Source organism: Phalacrocorax carbo, chromosome Z (assembly GCF_963921805.1).
Source record: "Phalacrocorax carbo chromosome Z, bPhaCar2.1, whole genome shotgun sequence".
Lineage (NCBI taxonomy): Eukaryota > Metazoa > Chordata > Aves > Suliformes > Phalacrocoracidae > Phalacrocorax > Phalacrocorax carbo.
Genome location: NC_087548.1, coordinates 55,415,652 through 55,441,125, shown reverse-complemented (window position 1 = coordinate 55,441,125; position 25,474 = coordinate 55,415,652). Strand labels below are relative to the sequence as shown.

The following is a 25,474-nucleotide window of genomic DNA, read 5'->3' as shown; positions in this document are numbered from 1 at the left end:
AGCTGGTAGCGTTGCTTGGGGTTGTTGTGACATAAAGTACAAACCTGGCACTTGGCCTTATTAAACCTCATACAACTGGCCTCAGCCAACTCTATCCAGCCTGTCCATGTCCCTCTGCAGGGCCTTCCTACCATCAAGCAGATCAACACTCCCACCCAACTTGTTGTCTGCAGACTTAATGAGGGTGCACTGAATCCCCTCATCCAGATCATTGATAAAGATATTAAGCAAGACTGGCCCCAAAACTGAGCCCTGGGGGACACTGCTTGTGACCGGCCACCACCTGGATTTAGCTCTGTTCAACACAACTCTCCGGGCTCAGCCATCCAGACAGTGTTCTACCCAGTGAAGAGTACACTCGTCCAAGTCATGAGCCTAGACCTTCGCTAGGTGGATGCTGTGGGAGACAGTGTCAAAGGCTTTACTGAAGTCCAGGTAGACAACATCCACAGCCTTTCCCTCATCCACTAGGTGGTCACCCTGTCATAGAAGGAGGTCAGGTTGGTCAGACAGGACCTGCCTTTCATGAAGCCATGCTGGCTGGGCCTGATCCCCTGGCTGTCCTGTGCATACCTGGTGAGCACACTCAAGCTGTATTACTCCATAAAGCAACCAGAGTATGAGAAAAACATGTTATCATTTTGCACCACATCTGTTGAGCCTCTGGCACAGACCAAGATTCTGCATTGTGACCCCTGCACAAAAGGTTCATCACGCTGTCTGAAAGCCCTATATCAGAAATTTGGGGGACGGGGAACAGAGATCTGAGCAGTGAGGTACAGCATGCCTGACACAGAGGATAAAAGGGAGACAGAATCATAATTGGGATCAAACCTTTTTTCCACTCTGATCTTTTAGCAGTGACTCTAAGGAAGAGTGGGGATATCTGAGAGATACAACAGCACATATTTGACCAGAGTCTGGAGAAGTGGAAGACAAGGATTGTAGAGCCTATGCCAGTGGCAAGAAGTCCAGGAAGAGGTGAGTCAAGAGGACGTGTATTTCTGAGCAGAGTATGGAGGAGGACATTATTTGACATTCTGCCCTTACTAAAACCATGGAGATGGATAAATGCACCCACTGAGAGATAAAAAGAGGCAATAGGGGTATATCCCAAAGGACAACTGCAAGATGAACCAGCACAGCAAATATTTTGGGTTAAAAAATGCAGAAGAGAGCAGGGGATATGAGATCAATCAGTCACTGGGGCAGCTTCCAAAGAGGCTGGGTGGACTCTGGGCAATCAGACTCCAGGCTGAGAGAAAGTAATCAGAAAGAATCAAAAATAGCAGTGTAAGGGAAGGAGAGCGTTAAAAGGCAGGGCAGTCAAACACTTAAGAGGGAGGAAGGAAGACCCTGTCAACCTATGTGGTATGAGACAGCATCCAGATCTGATGAACCAAGTATGCATACTCTATGGTTGTTTAAGAGTTAAAAACTTTTGGGGGGTGGGGTGGGCTGCGGTGGGTATGTTTTTATTTTATTAAAAGAAAACAAAATAAAACAGAAAACAACAAAAAATCTCCCAAACAAAACAAAAAAATCCCAAACCCAAACCAAATTAAGTCCTGTTTCCAAACTGGCTCATGGAAGAAAAAAGCAAACTGCTGGGGAGGTCAGAGGAAGACCAGTTCACTGTTAGGTATAGTTCCAGCTGCCACTAACTCTTCATGATTAGTTACAAATTCACCCTCCCAATGGCTGCTCAGCTAGATAAAAGCATGCATTACTTGTTGATGGCTTGTCCAGCTGGAGTGTGTTCTACCTCGTACCCTTCTTTCCTCAAAACATCAATCACTGTGTTGTTGCCCATGAAGTGACCTGCAGTTAAGAGAAAAATGACATCAGAACTCAAGGAGCACAGGGAAAGAGAGAACAACAACAAAGTGCTTCCTCATCACAGGAGGTGTGCACACTCAGGGCAGGCAGTGCTTTATCACTCCCCACCAGCATGCAACAGAAACACAGGATCTCTAGCAAATGATTGCTGAAGTTTCCCAAGGTCACTTCAGTTACCATATTCTGGCTTTCTGAAGCGCAGATGTGACTGAAATTACTCTAGTCCCACAGATTGATGCACTGTCAGGCCACTGTGGATTTCTTGGGGCAATAAGAGATGAAGCTGGGAGACACCTGCTCAGGAACAGCTCTGAGTCCACAACTGGTGGTGGTGCAAAGCAGATCAGAATCTGGGCAGAGTGTATGCATTGTTTTAACATCCTCTGGCATGATAAAGGCACTATCTGAGATGTCAGTCAACATCATTAACAATTTTTAAATTATGAAGAATTATCCAACTGCAGAGTTGTGGAAAACAGCTCTGAAAGCCAATGACTTAGATCAACCCCTTTCATTCCTTCAGTATAAGCCACTGGGGAGAGAAACTCCACTTCAGTCGTATTGACAAAAGTTTTGGAAGGACTTAGATAGCTCTGCCCTAATTCTGTGATTTATGTCTCCACTCTATTTTCAGAGAGCTGTGGTGGCTGGTCAACCCATAATTTGGCACCATAGTGAATAAATGACTACTCAAAGGGTGCAGGAGTTATTCCTGAAGGATTGTATGCTCTGCACGCTGACTGACTTCCACCATTGCTCTAACACCTCATCAGACAAGACTGCTGAGAAGCAGTGGACAGGAGAGGCCTTGCACAGTCCCTCATAGATATAGCTTTTTTGAAAACATTTGTTCATTTAACACCCTACATTAATTAAAATCAGGCTTAAACGAATGACTCATTAGAGTGCCACCTTGCCTCTGTAGATGTAAGCAGTGCTAAAACTGGTAAGTAACGTCAAAAAAACTGTTTTCTGCCAATATTCTTCATAAATACATGGGAATTAAACCACTAGAATTATTCTAGTAGCCAGGAAAAGCAAGGACATAGAAAGAGAAGTCCAACGATGATGAGACTAACAGGGGACAAACCCAAGGGATTTATGACTTTTCACTCCAAAATGGAATCAATGAATCAGAGCACAAAATTCTAGTTTCTCATGACACAACAGTAAAGGGCTCATGAACTATCAGCTTAAGGCATGACAGTTGGATAGTACCATTTGAGCACAGACATTTATCAACATGAAGTTTCCCTGAGAGCCTAAGAACACAAAGAGATCTAGCACACAAGAAACTTCCACCGAACACTGCAATGCACATTCATCGGGTACCATTTTTTTCTCACCTACTACTGGATTCCCCCCCAGTTCCTTGGCCTAACTTTTGCCTTCGGTAAGAGTAAAGCTTGACCATTACATGGACCTAACCTAATACTGTTGGTATCTGTTGCTTGCCAATGGTTCAGCCCCAAGTGCAGTTAACTGAGGATTTCCTCATGTCAGAGAAAAGACCACATGCAGCAGGGAACAGGAATGACATTGTAATTGAGTAAAAGTAGCCACTGGAATGCCAACATTAGGTATGTAAGTTGCCAGACCTAGTTGCTATCTCTCACCTTTGACACAAAGGAGAGGTATGGGCAAGGGGAAGGGGAGAGGGGATTCAATTGTCCTCCCCTGCCTCCAGACAGCAGAGGAAGTGTGATCCACCCCTTGTAAGTGAGAATGAGGTAGGACAACTCAGACCTTTAGAGAAGCACCCCTCTGTTGATGAGGATTAAGGCAGTGTATAGAGCAAGTTCAGCCTAGCTATCCATCTCACACAGGCAACGTTGGATGGGCTGAATCCCACCCTCACCAGTGAAAAGCAGTGCCAAGGCTCTGAACTCATATATTCCTAAACCAAGTCCTTCAGGAGGAACGGGACAAGACATAAAGAGAAGCAATCTATAAGGCAATCGATAGTGTTAAAATAGTTTTCTTTGTGCCAGTTTAAGAGCTTACTGTCTCAGGCGTTTCGAGAGTGAGCCACTGGCTAGCTGCTCACCTGACACCATCAGATGCACAACCCCCATCAGTCTTCAGTTGACCCTTGCTCAGAGCAGTGACTTAGACTGGTATGTAGGAGATTACTGTGGCACATGGATAAATCCCATTTCAATCAGTCAACCTGCTTGAGTCATCTACTGAAGCTGGGCCCTAATCTTCATTTTAATTTGATGGAGTGATAAGAATATCTTTTATATCACAAGTCACATGTATAGGCCCTCACAAGAAGCCTTTGCTCATTGTGGCTGATGCAATGAGTTATGCCTGCATGGGAAAGAAAAATGGTGTGCTGATATTATGTAAAAGAGAACAGACCAAATACATAGATATGTGTAAAACATGCATACAAATACAAACAGGTATGGGATATTAGATTGTTCACAAGATGTGATCAGTCAGGAGCCACTCAGTCTAGGTTCATAGAAGGATTAGGAGATGTCAGTGTTTGCTATCCAAAAGGTGGGCCATCTGTGCTCCATGAAAGAGTTGGTCTGGGGCCCAGAGGACCTACAGGCTCAACCTGAGCTAGGTACAAAATGAAAAAAAAAGACAGAAGGGTGAGGGTTTGAGGTACAGGACCCTACCAGAAGCCTCTCTAGAGTCAGCACTTCTACCTGTTTTCTGGGAATCATCACAGAAAGAGCTTGGTGGTGTGTGAGAGACCTGATCACCAAAAGAAACATGAGAAGGATTCACTCTCCAAGATTTAAGCAACTATGCTGCAAGGGAGACTTAACCCAAAGTCACATGACAGACAGTAGGCCTCTTTCACCTGTTTTCTGTTTTAGCCTAACACACTTGAATGCCCCCGAAAGAAAAGCCCTGGGCCCTGTCCTATCAGAAAGCCTGCTCTTTTCTTTCTGTACACAGCCCTGCATTATCCTCACACCACTAGGTGAAGAGATGCCTCCAAGAGGTCAATTTACTCTGGCAGGGGGTGGGGAGCCATGAATGTCTATTCTTCTGTGTTCAAGCTCAAAGAGAAACTAAGAAGCTGTTGTATGCACCAGCTCAGCCATGCTCTCTACTGGAAAGTAAATAAGACCCCAGCCTTTAATCTGTACTGAAAGGAGATGGCACGCAGGGACCGGCAACAGGCTATACACTCAAACAACAATGCTGTTTGACTAACGTGCACTTGCAGACTAGTACACGCACTCAGATATGCACTGAGCACTCCTAACCTTCTTCAGTAGCAATACCCCCCATCATGCAGAACACAGGCTACTGCTGTTGCCATGAAATCCATGTCTCCAGCTTGCAGCTTTTGCTGCCAGTACACAAAGAAGTGTTTTTATCTAGGTAACTGTGCTAAGACTGGGTTTCAGCAGAGGCTCCTGGACCCAGACCTGAGCCATCCCGAGGCTGAAAATCTTCTTCATCTAGCAAAATTAACAAGGAAATACTGCACAAAAGAAGTTCTGCTTCTGTTCCTGATATTTTATTTTTCATATAAAGAAGATTGCAAGACTGAAGAAAACTATATTCCTCTCTGAATTTCAACAAAATCCTTGATTCCAAGCTGAATACACAAGTTTCCTTGACCTGCTCTTAGTCATGTAAAAGGAAACCCCCAAACCCACATAATTCTTTATGTGTGCTGTGTTTTCCTTAGCAGAAAGATGGCACTTCCTGTCTGCCCCAGAAACATGCCAGGACCTGACCATCAACAAATATCCCAAGACAATGAATCACTGGATGTACATGTGAAGAAAGCAAAATGTTTGTTAGGAAACCTGATCTGGACAGCTGACCTCCAAGAAGTGTTTGGAACAGCTACAGCACATGATCGTAACAGTACAACCACAAAATAGCACAAACTCCTCTGGCCACTGAGGACGTCATACAGCAGGATGTTTATCTCTGCGCTGGGAGTGCTCAGATGGGCTTTTGGTGCCAGAGACTCCATGGTCAGTGAAACAAGTATTTTCAAGAACATTTTAGAGATACAGATCTTACAATTAGTTTAGAAACTTCCTGGAAATGCCCATGGCAATGATCATCTGCTATCGTTCCTCTTAGACTGCTTCCAAGAATTATATAAATTAATATGAACATGACTCCTACAGGTGACTGGATTAGATTTACAGGCCTGTAAAACAGGCATGACATGAAGCTGCTGACTCTGTCACTCACGAATGAAAAAAAAAAAAAGAGAAACTTCAGCAAAAACTATCACTTAACTGTGAGGTACAAAGGACAGCTCATACCTCTCTATGTGCCTCCCATGACAGTGTCCTTTTCCTACCCTTTCAGTAATCAAAGTATCCTCCAATAGCAGTCTGTGAGCCAATAAACTCATGGAAAAGGGTTCAAAACTGCCAGTGCTCCCTCAAAGGATGCAAACACAAGCAAAGGAGAATTCCTGATGGCCTGGAGCGCAGAGACATGCATACCTCAAGTCAGTCCAACAGGTACCTGCAGTGAAGAGCTGAAAGTTCAGCATGTGGCAGATGCAGCTAATTACATAGAGAATGCAGAGTACTGTCTTAAATCATTTCATTAGCTGGAAGCCAAACTGCAAAACAGACATCCTATTCCCTCTACAGGTCCAGATCTCTTCAGCATTCATCCGCCCATGAGGGGGACAAAGTGATCCTTATTGACATCAGGTACCTGACAAAACTAAAATGAATTCCTGGAAGACACAGCTCTTAGGACACAACGACTAAGAATGGAGACACCAAAAGTACTTGTGTGGTTCCCCCACCCACAGTGTTCCCACAGGCAAGAACTCTTACAGAGGAATTTTCTTCATCCCACTCCATAGCCTGCTATTCCCTAAAATAAGCTGAAATCAGTGAGACAGAAGCAAATATGTGGAAAGAAAAGGATGGTCCTCCCTATCCCCAAATCTCTATTTAGTTTAACCTTTTGGCACAAGGACAAGGGACAGCTTACATTCTGTTACAGGCAAAGTCCATTTTCACACGTATCACCATATAGTACTAGGTGAGCAGAGAAAGATAACCCTAACTCTGTCTTACTGGCAGAACTTGGCAATCTGTATTGGAGGCAGTTATACCATAGCAAGCACAGAGCGCCCTCAGCATTGTGCAGCCAAGTTACTACCAAACTTTGCAAAAGATCCTGTGCAAAACTGCAGGGGACTTCCTATATGGGCTGACAACACCTGCAGTGGCTAATATTCCCAGCTGAGCATCCTTGAAGAAACCTGTACTTGGTGCTCAGAAACCCAGGGGCAAATCTCATTACCTTGCCTCATCCATACACATGGTTATACTTTTAAGTACATGTTGGGATGCAGAACATGGAGTAATTTTAACCCAGTTAGTAAAATTATGGAGGAAAAAAGCTAGACAAAATATTTAATATGATCCAAAGCAAAAGAACAAAAGCGGGTGATGTGATTGACTAAGTTACAGATTGGTTTCCTTTAGATGTGTGTTTTATGTACATGCTGTTCAGGAAGAAGCGACTGCTTTCAAGCATGAGCACCGTGCACCCAGGTGAGGTGAGCTCGCACTTCACTTCTCCCAGAATCAAAGGGAGGAAGTCCTGTGCAGTTACACTTGATAAAAAAAATATATGGAAAATAAGGGTCATTGATAAGGTAGCCAGGATTCCTGATTTGCCACCTCAGTTACAACAGTTTCACAAACAATAAACATGTAACACTAAATGTAATAAAATCTTCTTGCTTGTAAAGGTAGTTCCAAGTCAGGAAAAGCTCAGGAACCAGAACACAAACCAAAGGACCAAGAGCATGGTACTCTTGCAAATCTAATGCTGCTGGGAGAAGGAAATCACAAAAATTGAAAGGGATGGGGACAGCCCTAGGGGTATTGTAAGTCAACTTAAAGATTCCCCAAATTCATGTGCAGGAGTATAAGTATGTTACATTACAATGTTTCTGCACACATGTAGGTCAAATTCCCTGCTAGCAGCCCTCCCACCTTTTTAAGACTGCAGTCTTCCAAACATACTCCTTCTTATCATTACCTGTAAGATGAAATATTACTCCATAAACACTGAACTTGAGATTTTACTCCACTAAGGCCAGGACGAGTGCTTGTCTTCAAAAAACATGACTTGCTACAAATCCCTTTTTTAGTATAAAATCTTAGTGGATCATACTTCACCACCCTGAAACTAAGGGGGAAAATCTGGTGGGCAGGACTGTGGAACAGTGGCATTCTCTATGCCCAAGAAAATATTTTCATTAGACATGGACAGACTTAAAGAAGGTGCCTCAAACTGCATTCATTCAGGAAGAAACAAAAAATAACCTTCAATTTCTTTAAAAGTAATCTCCTTTTCTAATTAACTCACCTACATGGAATTACGAGGATTCATTTTTCACATTTGTTTGTACATCAATCATGTGAACATGAAATCCTTCTCAAAATAGTTGATGATGATGGCCTTGCAGAAGATGGGAAAATTCGGCTAATACTGCAGAAAAGAACCATATGAGGTTACAATTTGCCTGACCCAAAATGAAGGTGTTTTTCTTGTGAAAGACAACATGACACTCTCATCTACCAGGTTCTGTCAAAACCTGGGCCTCTTACATGTATGACCCAAGTACTTTTTAGTCCCGGGGATTCCCATTTTTACCTCTGGGCAAAGTCAAACCTCCCGATAACTACACAAATTGAAGCCAGAGAAAAGTTTTCTACTGATTTTAAGGCCAAATGTACAGAAAAGTTAACATAAGGAAAAAGTTTACAGCTCCATACCACTTAGTTTGTAAAAACTGAGTCAAAAGAAACAGCTTCTGTTCAGGCAGCCTTAGCCACTGGGTCTCCATCTGCACTGGCATTTACTGAGAGTTTTCCACTGTTGAAGCCCTAGGCTCATTAGGCAAGGAGACCCTCGAGTAGGTGACTGACTATGCTAGCAGCCAGTGTTATGCTACCAGTAAGGGAAGGAAATACCAGTGCTAGGTCTGAGCTGCAGTACTCACAGCCACCTCTGCCACTGGATCTGCTCCTATTCACACCACTTCTTCATTTCACTAAAAAAGGTATTAAGGACTTGAAATCCCACTAGCTTAAAACATGCATAACAAGATCAAACTTTTCCTACTGTAGTTGTCCAATGAAGGTAGCAATGCATAAACCCCAGCACATGTAAGATGCTGATGGTCACCAGACTGTCAGTACCTGAGCAGAAAGAGCACACAGTTGTTTGACCTGGCTGATTTTGACAGTTGCACTAATATGTTGAAACAGAGGTTTCTGCCTCTAATGCAGGAATGCAAAGCTTTCCTCATTTCATGTGTCAGAGATGTCAGGAGGAGTACCCTTTGTGTGAACCCTGGGGCTTTGGATGCGGGTCCTGCCGCCACACAATATTATCTATCCCTCTGGGGGGTTGTTTTTCTAATAAACCCTGTCATTAGCATTCTCCAGACTCAAAGAGTCCTTACTAAGGAAAACAGTCTCAAAGCTTCTGGGTTGTATCTCACATTCTCAGATTACAGAGGTACAGGCACACCTTCAGGGACTCAGCCCTTCCTCCCACCCAAAGAGGCTAAAATGATGCTGCATTGCAGAGACAGAAGAAGCAAGAAGGCAATCAGCCCTTTGTTGCTCAGTAGAAGTGAGGTGGCCCCACAAGACTCATTTAATCTGTTTTATCATTATGTTATCTTCCTCCTTGCCACCTCCTCCCCCCTCCCCCCGCCTTTTTGTCCTCTTCCAGGATCTGCCAAGATTCACCTTCATGTGGATTTTTCATGAACTTCTTCATTACACATTTCAAATCCTTTATAATAAGGCATAGATACATTTATATTCCCTGTGCACACCCACATTTCCAGTCCCTACTTCCATATTCGCATGACAGGTCTTTGTTTGGTTTTGTTTTACCTATAAACACCTACACAAGATAGACAGAGACATCCTGGGCACAGCACTGTTTTACAAACACTGGTGACAGGTCCTTTCTCCCATCTTTTCTTTTCCAGAGACAAGAAATCTTGTTCCCCTCTTGCATAATTTCCCGTTCAAAAATGCCAGATGGAACAGCAAATTTCAAGAGGTAACAGTGAAGAGCTATACATGGAAACAACACTACCTAACACACCATTCAGGACAGACACTCAGCACAATTTCAGTTGTTTTTGTTTAGGATTGGGGTTTTTTTTTGCTTTTGTGACATAAGCGGCAAGTGAAAAGGCATCGGATGTGCCTGTGGATCCTTGGCACATGAGACCTGACCAGTGTCCCACATCCCAAGCACTGCCTCAAAACCTAGACACGTTGGACAAGGCCATTTGGTGGACTATGGCAGACTTTGGGGTAACCATAGGTGGTAGCATGTTCTCTCTTTTGCTTGTCCAGGTGGCTAAGATGATAGGTTACACACTCATCTTCACCTCAGACAGGGTCAATTATGCTTCTACAATGATGTCCAAATCCTTCTGTGTGTTGTTAAATCACACATCAACCATGAAAGAGTTAATTTTAGTTTAGTGAGTATCCGCTGACTCAGCTGCTGGGAGGAAGACAACTAAGGTCTGGAGCACTTAGCAGAGTTGCTAATTTGGATATTGGTACATCAGTCTGCTCATAACAATTCTTCTTTCTGGGACATCTTGTGGGGAGTGAGGGGAAAACAATGGGGAAAAAACAGCCAGCCCCTGGAGGTTTGAATCCATACAGTCTGAGTAACGCTAAATAAATGCATTCATTATTTCCTATAGTAATTAGAAGAAATGATAGCTAAAGAAGTTTTCACCATCATTCTTTTGTTCTTAGTGTTAATGGTGGCTTGCCAACATCCACTTTACTTTAAAGCCTCAGAATGATGCAGGAGAAGCAAAGAAAAAAGAGCTCTGAGAGAAAAAGGAATTTGCCTGTGTTTACAAGATTAAGAGTTCCAGCTTCTGAAGTTGTCACATCAGTGAGTGTCTCTCAGTGAAGTCAGACATTCTGTCCACAGCGATATAAGGCATCTTAGATCACTCTCTACTTCTTATTCATGAGCTGGCATTTCTGGAGTTTCTCAGCTGTTCAAAGAGGCCAGAAAGGGAATTTAAACTTGGCTCCTAGGCACTCTAGCTTCACCTGAGGCCTTGCCTGTCATAATAAAGTCAAGATCTCATGCCACTAAGTATGTTTCCTTCTGCATAAAAAAAAAAACCAACCAACCCAAAACATTTTTTTTTCTCTCTCTTATTCTTTAGCCCCTTCAACAGAAACCATAAACTAAAGCAAACAAGCCATGCTCATCCTGGAATAAAAGTAACCATGCAGAAGGAAAGCCCATGTAGAGTTGAATCTGGTGAGAAACGTCAAGGGAAACATCTACTGACACCCCAGCAGTAAACTGTAGACTAGATAAATGTCAGCTGGGTACTGAGAGGGGCAGAAGACCTGGTGACAAAGAATATGGAAAAGGCCAAGATACTCAGTCCCATTGTCACCTTCTTTACTGGTAAAACCAGCCTCTAGGAATCTCAGGTTCCTACAAGTAGAGGGGAAGTCCAGGGCAAAGGAGGTTCACCCTGGGTGGAGAAGGAGCAGGCTAAGGAACATTCAAACAAATGGGACATGTACAAGTTCTGATAGGATACACCCACAGGAACTGTGGGAGCTTGCCTACATCACTGTGAGGCCACTCTCGATTATCTTCAACAGGTTGTGGCAACTGGGGAAGGTTCCTGAGGACCTGAAGAAAGCAAGTATCAGTCCTATATTCAAAAGGGCAAGAAGAAGGATCTGGGGAACTACCAACTGGTCCGCCGCACCTCTATTCCTGGGGAAGGTGATGGAGCAAATTATCCTGAAATCCGTTTCCAAATGTGTTAGGGATAAGCAGATGATTGGGACTGATCAGTACAGACTTACGATGAGGGAACCTGGGCTCATGAAGTTCAGCAAATCAAGGTCTGCACCTGGGCAGGAATAGCTCCAGGCACCAAACTGACTGAAGAGCAGCTTTGCAGAAAAGCATGTGCTATCCTGGTGGACATCAGGTTGACCTTGTGCAAGCAACAGGCCCTTGTGGCAAAGGCGGCCAGTGGTCTCAGGGTCTGTGTTAGGAGGAGTGTTGCCAGCAGACTGAGGGAGGTGATACTTCCCTGCTCCTCAGCCCTGGTGACATATATCTGGGTCCAGTGTCTAGATCTGGACTCCCCAGTGCAAAAGAGATGTGGACATACTGGAGACACTCCAGCAAAGGGCTATAAAGATGATGAATAATTAGAGCATCTGTCATATGAGGAGAGGCTGAGAGAGCTGGGACTGTTCAGCCTGGAGAAGAGAAGCCTCAGGGGGGTATATATTTATACACATAAATACCCGAAAGGAGGTTGTAAAAAAGATGGAACAGAACTCTTCTCAGTGGCGCCCCATGAAAGGACAAAAGGCAACAAACACAAATTGATATACAGGAAATCCCACTTAAACATAACAGTTTTTTACTGTGACAGTGGTTAAACACTAAAATAGGTTGCCCAGGGAGGTTCTGGAGTCTCCATCCTTGCAGACACTCAGCACCTGACCAGACTCAGTCCTAGCCAAACTGCTCTATATGGTCCTCCTCTGAGCAGGGGTGGATCTCCAGAGGTCCCTGTCAGTTTCAACCATCCCGTAATTCTATGAAGGTTTAGCAAGCAGGCAGCACCCTTGTAAGACTTGTGCAAGAGGCAAAACTGTCCACAGCACAGCAGGAAGCAGGACAATGCAGCCCTCTCTACATCAATGTGCACCTCTTAGACAAACCAGAAACCTATAGTGTTATCTATCTGGTTGTCTATGGAATTACGCATGCCATCATTTGCTTTGGCTTAGCATTCAGATAACCTAAAAATGCATATAGAAGGAATACTGCTTGTGAAAGATTATAGCTGGCTTTGCTTCACAAGTTCTACTGGCAACAGGAAGTTGATCTGGCTTGTAACTCTAGTGCTGCCCTATAAAAAGGCTTGTACAAAATTAAGATAAAATCATAACTGAACCTAGCAGTATGCCACCGGCATTACCATCTCTCTCTTCCCATACTTTCTTCTAATTCCCTCAAACAGACTTGAGGCTTGAAACTTTCCATGTTTGCACTTTGTCCAGAAGCAAAGCTTTTTGAATAGTTTCAGCAAAATCTGCTATTTTTTTCCTCTCCGCTTTTGTGCAAGCTTAAATTACTTCCAAACAAAAATAGTTCCAGAAATGAGCTCTGACTGTGAAATGTTTTCAACAGAATATAGGGGGAGTTTGTCTAAGTTTGTTAAGATGTAGTAAAAGCATAAAATATGCTGGATCTAATGATCAAATCTATTACAGTCCGAACTACCATGTCATTCCATGTAAGAAATCAACATCTGTAGACATGCAGCTGTATTAAGGCCTGGAAAGAGATATGTGCTTTTTTTGCACAATGTATTACACATTTCTAAACCACTTGGAATATAAAACAAATCATCAATCTTTTCTGATTTAGCCCATTTAAAATAAAAATACCAAGAGTAGTTTAAATAACAAAAAGGGGGTATTTGTATTACCACAGTCACCCACCTTGTTTGGATATAATTGATGATAAAAATGTTTTTTCAATGGTGTTTGGTTAATGTAAAAAAAATTAAACATTCCTTACAAAAAACCTAGCCCTTTAAAAAATAAAAAAGCACAGGATGAAAAAATCTGGACAGAAACAACTGAAAGTCTTCTCCGCTTTCTAACCTGTGGACTGTTCAATATCCTGCTACCATCCCACAACCTTGTCCTGCAGTTTTATCAGCCACTGCTGGGAGATAGTTATTTCACTGGAGGCCAGAAGAAGGAAAATCACAATGCAGTGATGATTTAGTCCCATTCCTACAGCCTTTCTTTTTCTCCTCTTCTTCTACCTTCTGCTGCAGCTCATTCTAACATGCTTTGTGCAAGCACTTTCCTGGAACCCTTTTCCAGTAATTAATAACAGTACAATACTCAAGCACTGAGTACTCAAGCAATGCTCAAAACTGAACACAAGACATTTATTAATCTTCACTGTTTGTTGGCACAAAAATAAATCTTCCACATAATTATCTATCACATACAGCAATCTGGATAAGCAAAAGGCTAAATTAGTTGGCTGGAAAACAATAAAAGCCTGCCTCATATTTGTAATGTGTACTCAGAAAACCTCAGAACTCTGTAGAAATGGATCTGTTTTCTGTGTTATATCCTGTGATGTTATTTATTTCATTTAGACAATTAATATGAAACAAATTAAAAAAAAAAAACCTATGCAGTCAAACAAGGGGACAATGAGGAATTGTGCTGCTAAAAGTGGGAGGCTGGCACTGTGCTTTGAGCAGAGCTATCTGGAAAAGCCGATGAGAACAGAGGCCAGACTGGTATCAAAGCCAGAGTGTTATTAGAGACAATTTCACATTTGACCTAGAGTCCACAGAAAAGACAGAGAACCTGTCTGGATTCAAAAGTATGATGGAAAAGCATGAGAAGAGCATGCCTGGTGCTTGGAGATCAAGCCATGCGCACATAAGCCACACATCAAGGGTGTTCATATAGACTGAAGACTCCAGGAATGCTGCAGTATAGCAGTGTTGCATGAATCCTAATTCTGTTCTACCTGAAGAGGCAATCATGAGACAAAAAAGGGGACAACTGGGAAAAGGGAAATAAGAGGAAGGAGTAAAGCAAGAATCCAGAAACTCTGGGAAGGGGTTTTAGGACTGTTGTGAAGGTTGAGGGCAAGACAGATTGGGTAGGACAGGGATATGTACTGCTCCTGCAGTGCTTCTGGGCTCTGGGGCAGAGCTGTGCACAGTAATGACAATGAAGGCAGTCTGGGTCAGAAGAGTGGGAAGAGAAGGAAATTGATGAGAGGGGAGACAAATGACACAAAAGCATCTTAAAGACATGTGATTTGCCCAATGCAGCTGCTGAGATGCAGGGTGTGTGTAGGGAGGGTAAGAGGCTCCCTTTGCTCAAAGGATCCTGCTCCTGGGGCAAGGCAGACTCAGAGTGACACTTGCATCCACATCCACCCATCTGCATGGACTGCGCATTGCTCAGTTGTGATCCAATTACTGGAGCCCCAACATCTATGACTAGCTCCTGACAGAAGACTAGGGCACTGGCACTCAGGGCAGGCATATGTGTTGGTCAGGAACATCAGTCCAGCAGGGACAAGTGTGATCAGAACATCCGCAGTGGAGTACAGCAAAGCCCTCACCTTAGCTTACAAACATGACCAAAATCTATATAACCTGTGCCTGCTTCGCTGTCCTTCATGACAGGCAGTTGCACAGAGCAGTGATACTGCATGAAGACAGCATGTTACAGTCTTGACGCATGCCTGAACAGACATTCTCAGCCACCTTTCATTACCTCCCTATCCTCACACACAGGACCCTTGTTATGATAAGGTTGTAACCACAATTCCCTGCTGCAAGTGAGGAGATTCTCAGAGACTTCGAATACCAATGCCTTCAGAGCGTTTAAGTAAATACTTTCCTTGCCTTGTCTAGATCTTCCATCCTCACTAAAGCAGCAGCCACTGAGACCGGAAAACATCACATGGATCCTGTCACCAGTTTCAGTTCTCCCTCTTTCCCAAGGCCCACAGGTTCATGGTGGAGGGGATGCAATAGTCTCTGGGAATTAGCACCTGTCTTTTCAAACACTGATCCTCACTCCTTTCCTTCCTGGGAGCTAGAACAAAAAATGGGAGTCATGGCAAATCAATCCTGTTTACACCCTCCACCCAGCCCTAGTCTGAAGTGTGGGTGTTAATCTGAGTTGGATGTGCTGCTGTATGTGCCTATGGATTCCTTCTGGCTGCTAAGAGGCAGAAAATGGAGTTGGTTTTCCCCATCTGGGCCCAATGCTTTGCTCCAAAACAGTGGCAGACAAAATTTTCTTGTAGTTGTGGAAGTGCAGGGAAAGGGATAAGGAGCTGCAGCAGGAAAAGAAAGGTGGAAGTGCGCTTCACACAGTTTGGAGTATTACTCTTTTGGATGTGTTCTTGAAAGGTTTATTCAAGCACTGGTCAACCTCTGATTTGCTACTTTTCAGCTCAGCTCCCTATTTCTCCTACTTTTCTGCCTCGGTTGGCCACAGCATAAATACATATGCCTAAGAGCTGTTCCTTTTGTGTATGCGCTGTAGTTGGTTCAGCATCTTTGGCTATGCATATAATAAGTCTGTAATTAATACTGCAATCAATGCATACACTGCGAGCTCTTTGTATACTGAAGAAAAACACTCTCCTACACTGAAAAAGTTTTCCTACAAGAGCACAACTATCAGGACAAAGCTTTGTTCTGTGTCCACCATTTGTTAAAAGCTTCTAACGGATATGGGAAGAATGTGTTCAGGTTGAAGAGCTCCTCAGTCACATACCAGCTCCAAATGCAAAGAAGAAACTCTTGTCTGGGTACTCTTCCAGCAGGTCCTTCACCCTCCTGCCCATTCGCTCATTTCGCTTGTAGATGAGCTCCTGACGGAAGTAGCTGTCTATCTCTTGGGCAGTAATGCGTTCATGGGCTCGAAGTGTAGCATTAATGAAATTTGGGACCTAAGGTAGAAAAAATACGTCTTCATGAAAGGGGCATTTATTTCACAGGCAGCTGTCATGCACAGGCATTTTGCTCCATCACTGGATGTGGCAATTGCCTTGTCCCTCAATGCACATCCAGTAGGAAAAAAAACCAAAGCAAGCTGAAAAATGACTCAGCGAACTTCTAATAATGCATAGTGCTCCATTTCTCTCAACATATGATTTCATTAGCCAGCCAGCTGAATCTTTTTTGATGCAAAGTCAGCAAATACTCTCTGTTTGCCACACTATAAATACCAAATCCTGATTGCTTGGTTAAAGAAAGTAAATATTTGCCCCTGGCTACCTTTAGCTACACACCTCCTCCTTAAATTGCCATAGGTATGACATAACTATAATGATAACTACCCTCTTCTAAGAGACTTTGACTAATATGAGACCCCTTAGGCTGTCACAGAATAACTGCCATTTGAACTAGTTTACAAAAACATCCCCAAACTTTCCAAAAGAAAGAGGGCCAGATTTTGTCAGGAAAGAAAGTATTACCAACTCCAGTTCCCCTGTTCTCAAGGTATCTTTTAAAATACTGGCTTCCTCCCCTGGGACCCCAAGGACAGCTGTGGCTGCACACTACTCTGACCTCTTGCTAGTGGAGAGAAATATGGGTCTGGAGTTGCAGCCATTCTGGCTTCTTGACAAGTAGGTTTGGGCATCGCAGCTACGGGAACTGTTAAGGAAAGGGCCTGCAAGAGGTGGTTTCTGGGGAGCACAGCCACTAAGCCAGGTGCTTTCTCTTCCAAGGCTGCAGCTCTGGAGCCACTCAGAGACTATTACCAACTGTTTCCAAAGGGTTCTTAGCCCACGGTCAGTCATCTACTGGCAAGCATGGGGTAGAATACAATTTACAGAGAAGTTCTGCTTAAAAACAGAAGCTGCTAGTGTTGCAGGCTACTACTACTTATCTCCACTGTGAGGCACAGTGCCCTGTGGTGGAGCCCCTCATGTAAGTAAAGGGCACTTTCTCCCTCAGACACATCATGTCTTGGCAACAGCTGTTCTCTCCCAGGTCCTCAAGGCAATGCCATCTGTGTGCAGTCTGTAACACCTCAGCAGAATAGTGATGCAGCATCTGTACACTCTTATAGTGCTGACCTTCTTTGAGAAGCCCTTTGAAATCTATGAATGAAGTGCACTGTGTAAGAGCTAAGCAGTGTTAACGACCAGGTTGCCTGCACCTGCAGGCTGAAGGGTGGGCAGAACAGGAAGATAACAATGCATGCAGAAAGCTCAGTGCTGGAGAAGCAAGGGTTAGTATGACAGTATTTCCAGCTCTGCAACACTGCAACATATATATCAAAAGGCCATAGGAAAATGGTTATTCAGCAGGGAAAGCCCAGGTATCAACACCCACTTGTTGAGCACTGCAAGGCTAAAGCCTATGTTTTCATTGATGTGTACGAATTGCCAGGCAGTACCTCACGGACAAGAAGAGAGAAGCCTGGTGCTTCAGTCTGAGGTTAGCTAATCTAAAAGCCCGAACAGGCCAAATTGGTTCCTGCTGGGCATTTTCTCGTGGTTTAAAGATCAGAGCATTGCATTCCACTGTGCTGCTTAGGAAACCATCTCCATAAACCAAGTCTGCAAGGCCTCAGAAGGTTTTCTTTTCCTTAACACTCAGTCTAATTCTGTCTTTTCTTTGTTTCACTCCATTTCTCTTCTTTGGATCTTGCCCACAGTATACAATCATACTGAAAGGGGACATTAAAAATCTTGCAACTTGCCCAGCATTACAGAAGCATCCAAGTCACAAGTGCATTTCTCTTGTCACTATTTGCACAAAAGAGCCTGCTGCTGCTCTCTGTTGGCATTAAGTTTGCTCATACCTAAGCCAGCATAATTCTACAGGACCCTTAAGAAAATAAAGGATTAACTCATACAGCTTTGACACTAAAGCAAACACAGCACATGCCCAAAAGGGAAAGCCAGGTGTGCCTTTGCTGCTTGTGTGCAGCAGGACAGGGGTGAGGTGGTGCAGACTCCTGGGAGAGGGGGCGCAGGAAAGCTGACACGCTAGGGAGCCATTGACGTGCCCTTGGCCCTCAGCTGCAAAGGGCCTGCCTGCAGAGAGATGAGCGTGAGTGTGACAGAGGTTAGCGCCATGAGGACATGTGCGTAGTGCGGGGGCTGCGGTGGCAAGACTCACTTGAGAAGTATCATGGTTGAAGATGATGGAGCTGAGGTCCCCACAGTTGTAATGCTTGATAAGGTCTTCTGTCGTATAGGGGATCTGGAAACTGCCTGCTCGGAGGCTCTCCTGCTGCAAGAGAGTCTGATTCAAAGCAAAGACCACCTGAGGAAGGGGGAGAGGGAGGAAAAGAGAGTTCCTGGTGAGTTCTCGTCTTGCCCCTTGAGAAGGTCACAGACATACAGCTGCCCGCCAAAGACTCTCTGAAGCTGTTCCCACTCCAAGCACGCCAGTCCACGTGTTGCCAACCCAGGCCTCCTCCAGGACTGCAGATACTCACACTTCAGGTCCCACAGGCCTGCTCATAGGGAACTGACTCAAATCATGTAACCCCACCCCACGCTTGCCCATGAGAAGATTAACAGAGAAGATACAAAGGGGCATACTGAAATAGGGACAATCTTGCTCCCCTATAAAACAGTTTGTCTGACCACCACAGAACCCTATGGCCTGACAGGCTCCTATCTGCACAGCAACTCACCTACCTACCTAAATTAACCATGACTTCTCCCTGTTTGCTCTTTCTTCCTCATCAGCAAAGAACATTAACGCTGTTGTTTCCTGCTTCGTGTCTCCTCCCGCACACCTCATTTATTTCAGGCAGCAATGGCTCTCCAGAGCAGGCTGGCGAAGTATGGTGGCTGCTGGGGGGACACAGACAGCCACACTCCCTCAGGCAAAGTCTGAGGGCAGTAGCCCCGCAGCAGCTCAGCACTATCTCCAGGCTGACTGCCTCTGCAGGCATGGGGGCTGCTACTGCCTGTGCTCCCTCCTCCTCCTCCTCAGCATTCACCTGGGAACACAAACATTCCCTTTGCCTCAAGCTGAGCCAGCATGGCTGCCACAGCACCTACCCCCAGGGAGCCTCTCCCTTGACAGAAAGGGAGAAGATCAGCAGAGAGCTCCTCCAGGTGTTGCTGCTTCCCCACCTCCAGCACAGCATGGATCTCCCAGGGTGGTGGCCTCAGGGCCTGACCCAGAGAGACCTGCCTCCATCTGCCTCCTGCCTGGGGCAACACACACCCCAAGAGGATGACCGCTGCTTAAAAGGCACAAGAGAGCAGTTTGGAGCAACACTTGACAGCCGCCTCTGGAGACAAACAGACAATGCAGCACCTCTGTACCTCTCCCTCACTGCTGCAGTCACTGCAGCAGACAGCTACCAAACCCTGGAAAGGTAGGGAGCCAAAGAAAGACTTGGGGTAGAAACTCCCCAGGCTGAGCATGGGATGCCAGTGGGAACATTGGTGGGGCACAGACCTGGTTACTCACCCATGCAGGCAGCAGCACGTGCCAAGTAAAACATTGCCTGAACACAGTGCTTACTCAAGCTACCGCTGGTTTGCACATCAAAACCAGACAACTGTAACAAGCCTTCCTACTACCTCCTGGCTTATTTATTTTTTTCTTTCTAAAGGAAGTAAGTTGAGAGATATTGCTGAGGTCTTGAAACACGTTTCAAAAATTATTCTTGGGAGGGTTATTTCCCAAGCTCTGCTGTCTCTCTGCAGCCTGATGAGGGCTCTGTGTAATTAACTTGTCCTGGCTATTTCTCTTTAACACCATTAGAAGCACTCTAGAACTGGAGATATTCACCAACATCATGAAACTCACATGAGTAAGCACACTCTTAATGTACTGAGAATACGTGAACCAAATCTTGGGATTACAGGACAGGGCAGATGTGGGAATGAACAGGTGCAGTTTGCCCTCCCCCGGCACAACAATCTGTCTCCTACAGAAAGGTGCAGGTCCCACCAAACTGGAAATCACGCTGTCCCCACTACAGCTCGAGCTGCCCATCTGGATCCAAACCACTGTGTATTTAACCGAATATAAAGCACATAACTCAACATTAGTTCTGGAAGGGTGTTAATGAATAGCAACATTCACTCCTATCTCATGTTTTTAAAAAGGGCAAGAATTCACTTTGTTGGTACAAACTGCACCTGATTAAAAGAATACTGGCAGGTAGACACTCAGGAAAGTTACATCAAACTAATGAGCAGCCATCTTGCAAAGGACCTCTGTTTAATTTGGAAGTAAATTTAAAAAAAAACAGTTTGAAACCACTTTATGTCTGAACAAAAGTTTGCATGCAGGCTGGGGTTTATTGCACTCCAAAGCCGTCATTTTCCATTTGTTTGGCTTCACTTCCCACAGAGAGAAGCCCTAATGGATGTTAATGACCAGACAAGATTCACTGAGAGACAAGCCAAATCCATGCTGAAAATGTGGGTTTTCTACAGCCAAGGCTGCTAGGTCATGCCAGGAAAATCTCATATGTACAATGGCTCCAGCCAAAAGTACTTCCATGGGAATGGCTTGTTTTTTAAGTTATTTGACTACCATAGCAGCATACGCTTAAACAATTTACCATTAAAGCAATATGTCCCTTTCTAGACTCTGCAGCCTCTGAAACAATGACCAGAGAGTCCCTGCCCACAGAGTAGGAACAAGACCTGTGACAGTCTCCTGAGCTGGTCAGGTAGCCCTGCGACAATGTAGACTAAGCACATCAATGAGGTTTTGTAATCTGTACTGTTTGATTTTCATCTGAACAAAAACCAGTGGAGGGTAACCGGCTTCTGCAGAGAAAACACCAGCCTGCTGGGCAAGACGTGAGAACAAAGCAAACCTTCCTCTCTCCGTTGTACTCACATGGCCTGCGCTCTTGCTGTTGCTGCATGCTACCCTCTGCTCCACTCACATCTCTTCCCTCCTGCTTTGCAGTGTGCCTCAGGTGAAACAGATTCTGCCTCTCCTCCAGACAGACCTGGACCTGGACCGTAGCAGCCAGGTCAAGCCACACAGGCATCTTCCTTCCTCAGGCCCACCCACTGGCATAAGAAACTAGCACACAGTAAACTGCAAACAGCTAAATAAATCTCTCTCAGGAGTACAGTTTAAAACCACAATGACTACCTGCAGTTACGGAGGATTACTGCACACATTTACACAGGAATAGAGGTAATTTACCCCTCCTCCCCTTGTATTTCTAAACTTACGGCTGGCATGACACAAAACTGTCCTAGTGAGGCAGATTTGCCAGCTCTCTGGTCTTTGCTAAGAGTACATCTTTCTGCAGAGGTGGGAGAGTTGATACTGGACATGCAAAGAAATCTCAGGATGGCAGCAGCTGAAGGGCTTGCCTGCCCAGCTAGGGAAGCATAAAAGACATTTCACAATGAGGTGGTTCATGTTTCACCTCAAAGAACAAAGTGTCCAAGCTCACTGCCCAAGACTCCTACACCCCATCCCCACCATTGCTACCTGGGGAGGGAGCATCCAGCAGGCTATCATGAACCCCACAGCCTGGCCGGTGAGCTTACATGGCACTGCATGAACTGTTTGGCATGGAGGACTACAGAGGGCTGTTCCCTGCCATGTCAGAGCTCCTTATGAGCAACGTCTTTCCCCATTTGGATTTAGACATGCATGCTATCACTGTGCATAACACCTGAGAGAGAATTCACACAATAACCACCTGAAGCCCACCCAGACAGGTGACTTTCACCTTGGTGTTGTGAGGAAGAGAGGTGGTCTCAGCTCCTTTGATGGCGGCAGCAGCAGCAGCCCCAGTCCCTGTGCACCATTTTTAACCACAGCCCAAACACTGGAAGCAAGAAAAGTCAAGATACGACAAATGGGCAAAAATCAAAAAAGCATCAATGTCCTTGACAATGAGCCCTCCCTAATGAGATACAGTAGCTCGTATCATCCGGCTTTGCACAGCTTGAGGGAAGGAGATGTTGCCAAAAATACTCTCCACATCAGCTGGGTTGAACAGAATGGTGGCATCTGCTGGAGGGGGATCATGGGACACCTACTGAACAACTACACAGGATTATGATTTGGCATCAGTGTGTGTAGAGCCTCTCAAAGGAATGGGATAGCTTCTCTCCATTTCTGTATCACTCGTACCTTCTTGGGGGAAGTGTAACTCCCTGGCAGAAAGAAAAGGGATGTGGGGGTGAAGAGCTGTTTGCATTGCTAGGTGTTGCTTAAAGCTGTAACCTGGTGAGAAGGTTATCTTTGGTAAATAGTAACGGATAAACACTGTCAGGATCTCAAGAGAAGGAAGATTCCTGAACCTACTGTTCTTAAAGAGTTATCAACCTCTGAGCAAGACCCATCTCAGAAAATTAAATCCTTTATCTGTCATTATTTCTCAAAGAAAACATTAGACTAGGTGCAAAAGCAATACTTAAGGAAGACCACAGCTATCAAACTCTGCAGACTAGATCCTAGTCTTGTTTAACAGATGTGAAAAGCTGAGGAAAATCAACAGAGCATGAGAAGCAGGGACCAGGTCAACAGTTGATCTGCAACTGCTATATCTGCTTAGCACAAATACTGCTTGCCTTCCTAGTTCTCCATTCAATTCTGTAGTCCTTCAATTTCTAGTAAGTCCAAGGAGTTAAGAAGACAACAGAAAAGAAGGAAAGGTTGAACAGAAATTTTCAATTTTGCTTAGAAATCAAAACCAAGAATTTGTGCTGAGCTGAGCTCCTCCAACAAGTAGTACAGAAAGCATGCATCTATCTTCCAGGTATCTCTTGCATTGCACTGTGTTTTACTGATTCCAAAATCTTTCATGTGTTGGAACCCTCAGAAATCACTGCACATACATCGTCCTTGCAAAACTATTCTTCCTTACTTCAAACCTCTGCCCGCCCCGCCTCCAGCAACTCTACCCTACTCTGCTCCGTTAAGTATATTCATACTAGCATCAAAGCATCCCTTGAAAAGATGTATTCTGAGAACAAAAGTAACAAGTTTATTAGAAAGGGATTTTTTTTCCTCCCACCTCCCATTTCCACTGTGATCTCTCTGTCTTCCCCCCAACCCTCTCCCTTTTTGTACTGTGGAAAAAATCGATTAAGCTCTCTGGTATACATATTGCTGCAAGCCTCATTCTCCTCCTGGAGATTTCTTCAGCTGTCAGGAGACACTTGTCCCTTTTGCTAGCATTGTTGGAGTGGCCTGCTAGGCTAAAGGGGTGGGGAAAAGGGGGTTAGAGCCCAGCAGATGCCTTTTTTGTCAAAGACAAAAGACCCCCTGTCATCCTCTCCACTTTTCAGCACTTTCATCCATACTGGATCAAAGTGCTATTCTGCATATGAAAGGAACCTGGCATTATGCGCTTCAAATTAGCCTATCGCCATCCCGCTAGCCTCCAAGTCTTCCCAACAAAAGCGCTCACATCTGTTCCATCATTTGCCTCATCTTCTGGTTTTTTTTCTCTCTGCTCTCAGTTTTTGAGGGCCATTCAGCCCCTTGAATTATAGTCTGGGGGAGCATCTTCCTTGCTCTGGGATCGCTCAGCCGGACAATTTGCTTTTAATTGTCTTAAGGAATCCTGGGCTGCTTTTGGGCCCTTCCCAGCAACTAACTGCATCCATTACAGCTTCCATTCAGCCTCTTCAGCCAATTCTTTCCCTCTTCCTCCTCTTTCTCAAAAGTGTGTTTCTTTCCTTGCAGTTCACCTGGAGGAGGCCATTGCTTCTCTGGGCCAGCAAACACTACTGCCCCAAATCAAAGTGAGCCTCAAATCAAAGGCATCATGACTATGAAAGTCAATAATCCTTCTTTGTTATGGTAATGGTCCAGCAGGCCAAATGCTGAGAAGAAAGTGGGATTCCTTGCTCCAGTGTGACAGCTCCTTAGATGTCTGGTGCCCATGCCCCATCTGCCTTCAAGGCAGAAAGTTGGGACTGGCCTTCTCAGAGCCTGGAAACCTGAACCCATCTGCCATGAGGAGCCCTGGAAACACCAGCCTACACACACAGGCAGGAGAAGTCTGATTTTGGCAGGGGCTGAGGATACCAACAGGACATTTAACCCACCATCTGCAGCCTTCAGAGGAGTCTAAGTCACTTTCAGGACTGTTGCACCGGATGAGATGCTCCCTGTGGCCCCTGCTACAAGCTTTTGTAAAGAGAGAAAAAGGAAGCAACTTCCCAGTCCTGGATCACTTTTGTGAGAAAGTAGTGGCTAGAAGAGACAGGTTATCCAAGGGACTCACCCAGAGGACAAGAGACAAAGAGTACAACAAGTCACTGAAACAAAAGGAAATGGAAACTATTCTAGGTTGCCCATGAGCTGCACGTTTCCCATGGCCTTGGTTTTATGTATGGTTTTTGTTCTCAAAAGCCAGCATGAAAATCAGAGGGAGCACCTCTTCTCTAGCACAATCATCCAGGGCATTTAGATGACAATGTTTGCCTCAAATCATGCACACAGATGCTGGCAGAGGTATAGGCAGTGAAGAATCTAGTCTTTGGTCTGCTGACAGCAAACTCACCCTAGCACACCCAGTGCCAGATTCCTGCAGTTTATCTTTCCAGAACTGAACAAAAAGATGCTGTGAAGGTTTTCGTTGTTATCTGATCTTTATATGGGAATACCCATGCCAACCCTTCTCCAGCTAGGAGCTATAAAACCAGGGGACTTCCAATAATTTATCAGGCACTTCTGAAGCAGTGAGGATGGTAGATAATGCTGAATGAGAGGAACACTGCTTACATCATTGCTGGAAGAAGTGCAACTCATTTACTTGGTAAAGATGGCATTAGTACATAGCCCTTTGTCTGCGTAATTTACACTGATTTGTAGGCTTTTACGTTTCCACTGACAGCAGGAGTAATAAACGCCACACTATGTGCTGAATGTGGAGCAAGACCAGTGGTGGAATAGATCGTTCCCATTTCACAGGTCAGCTTGCAGTTCACAGGGGAACACCTCCATGACCTTGCTGGGACTTGCTCCCATCTTTCTACAGGGCTAATAGTGTGGCTATGAACTCACTGCTGCACCTTGTCCCTGAGAGCCCTCCACTTAAGTCCTCACTGGGTTTCCTCCTCA

At 44.7% G+C, this 25,474-nt stretch overlaps 1 protein-coding gene across 1 annotated transcript in view; it reads right to left on the bottom strand.

Annotated features, from left to right (window-relative positions):
- Positions 1–25,474, bottom strand: part of TRABD2A (TraB domain containing 2A) — an 84,323-nt gene that overhangs the window by 8,769 nt on the left and 50,080 nt on the right. The window contains exons 3-5 of the mRNA XM_064438101.1: positions 18,566–18,712; positions 16,206–16,380; positions 1,731–1,821 (exon numbers count right to left, since the gene is read on the bottom strand). Coding sequence (XP_064294171.1) covers positions 1,731–1,821; positions 16,206–16,380; positions 18,566–18,712 — 413 coding nt within the window. The remainder of the gene's footprint in view (positions 1–1,730; positions 1,822–16,205; positions 16,381–18,565; positions 18,713–25,474) is intronic.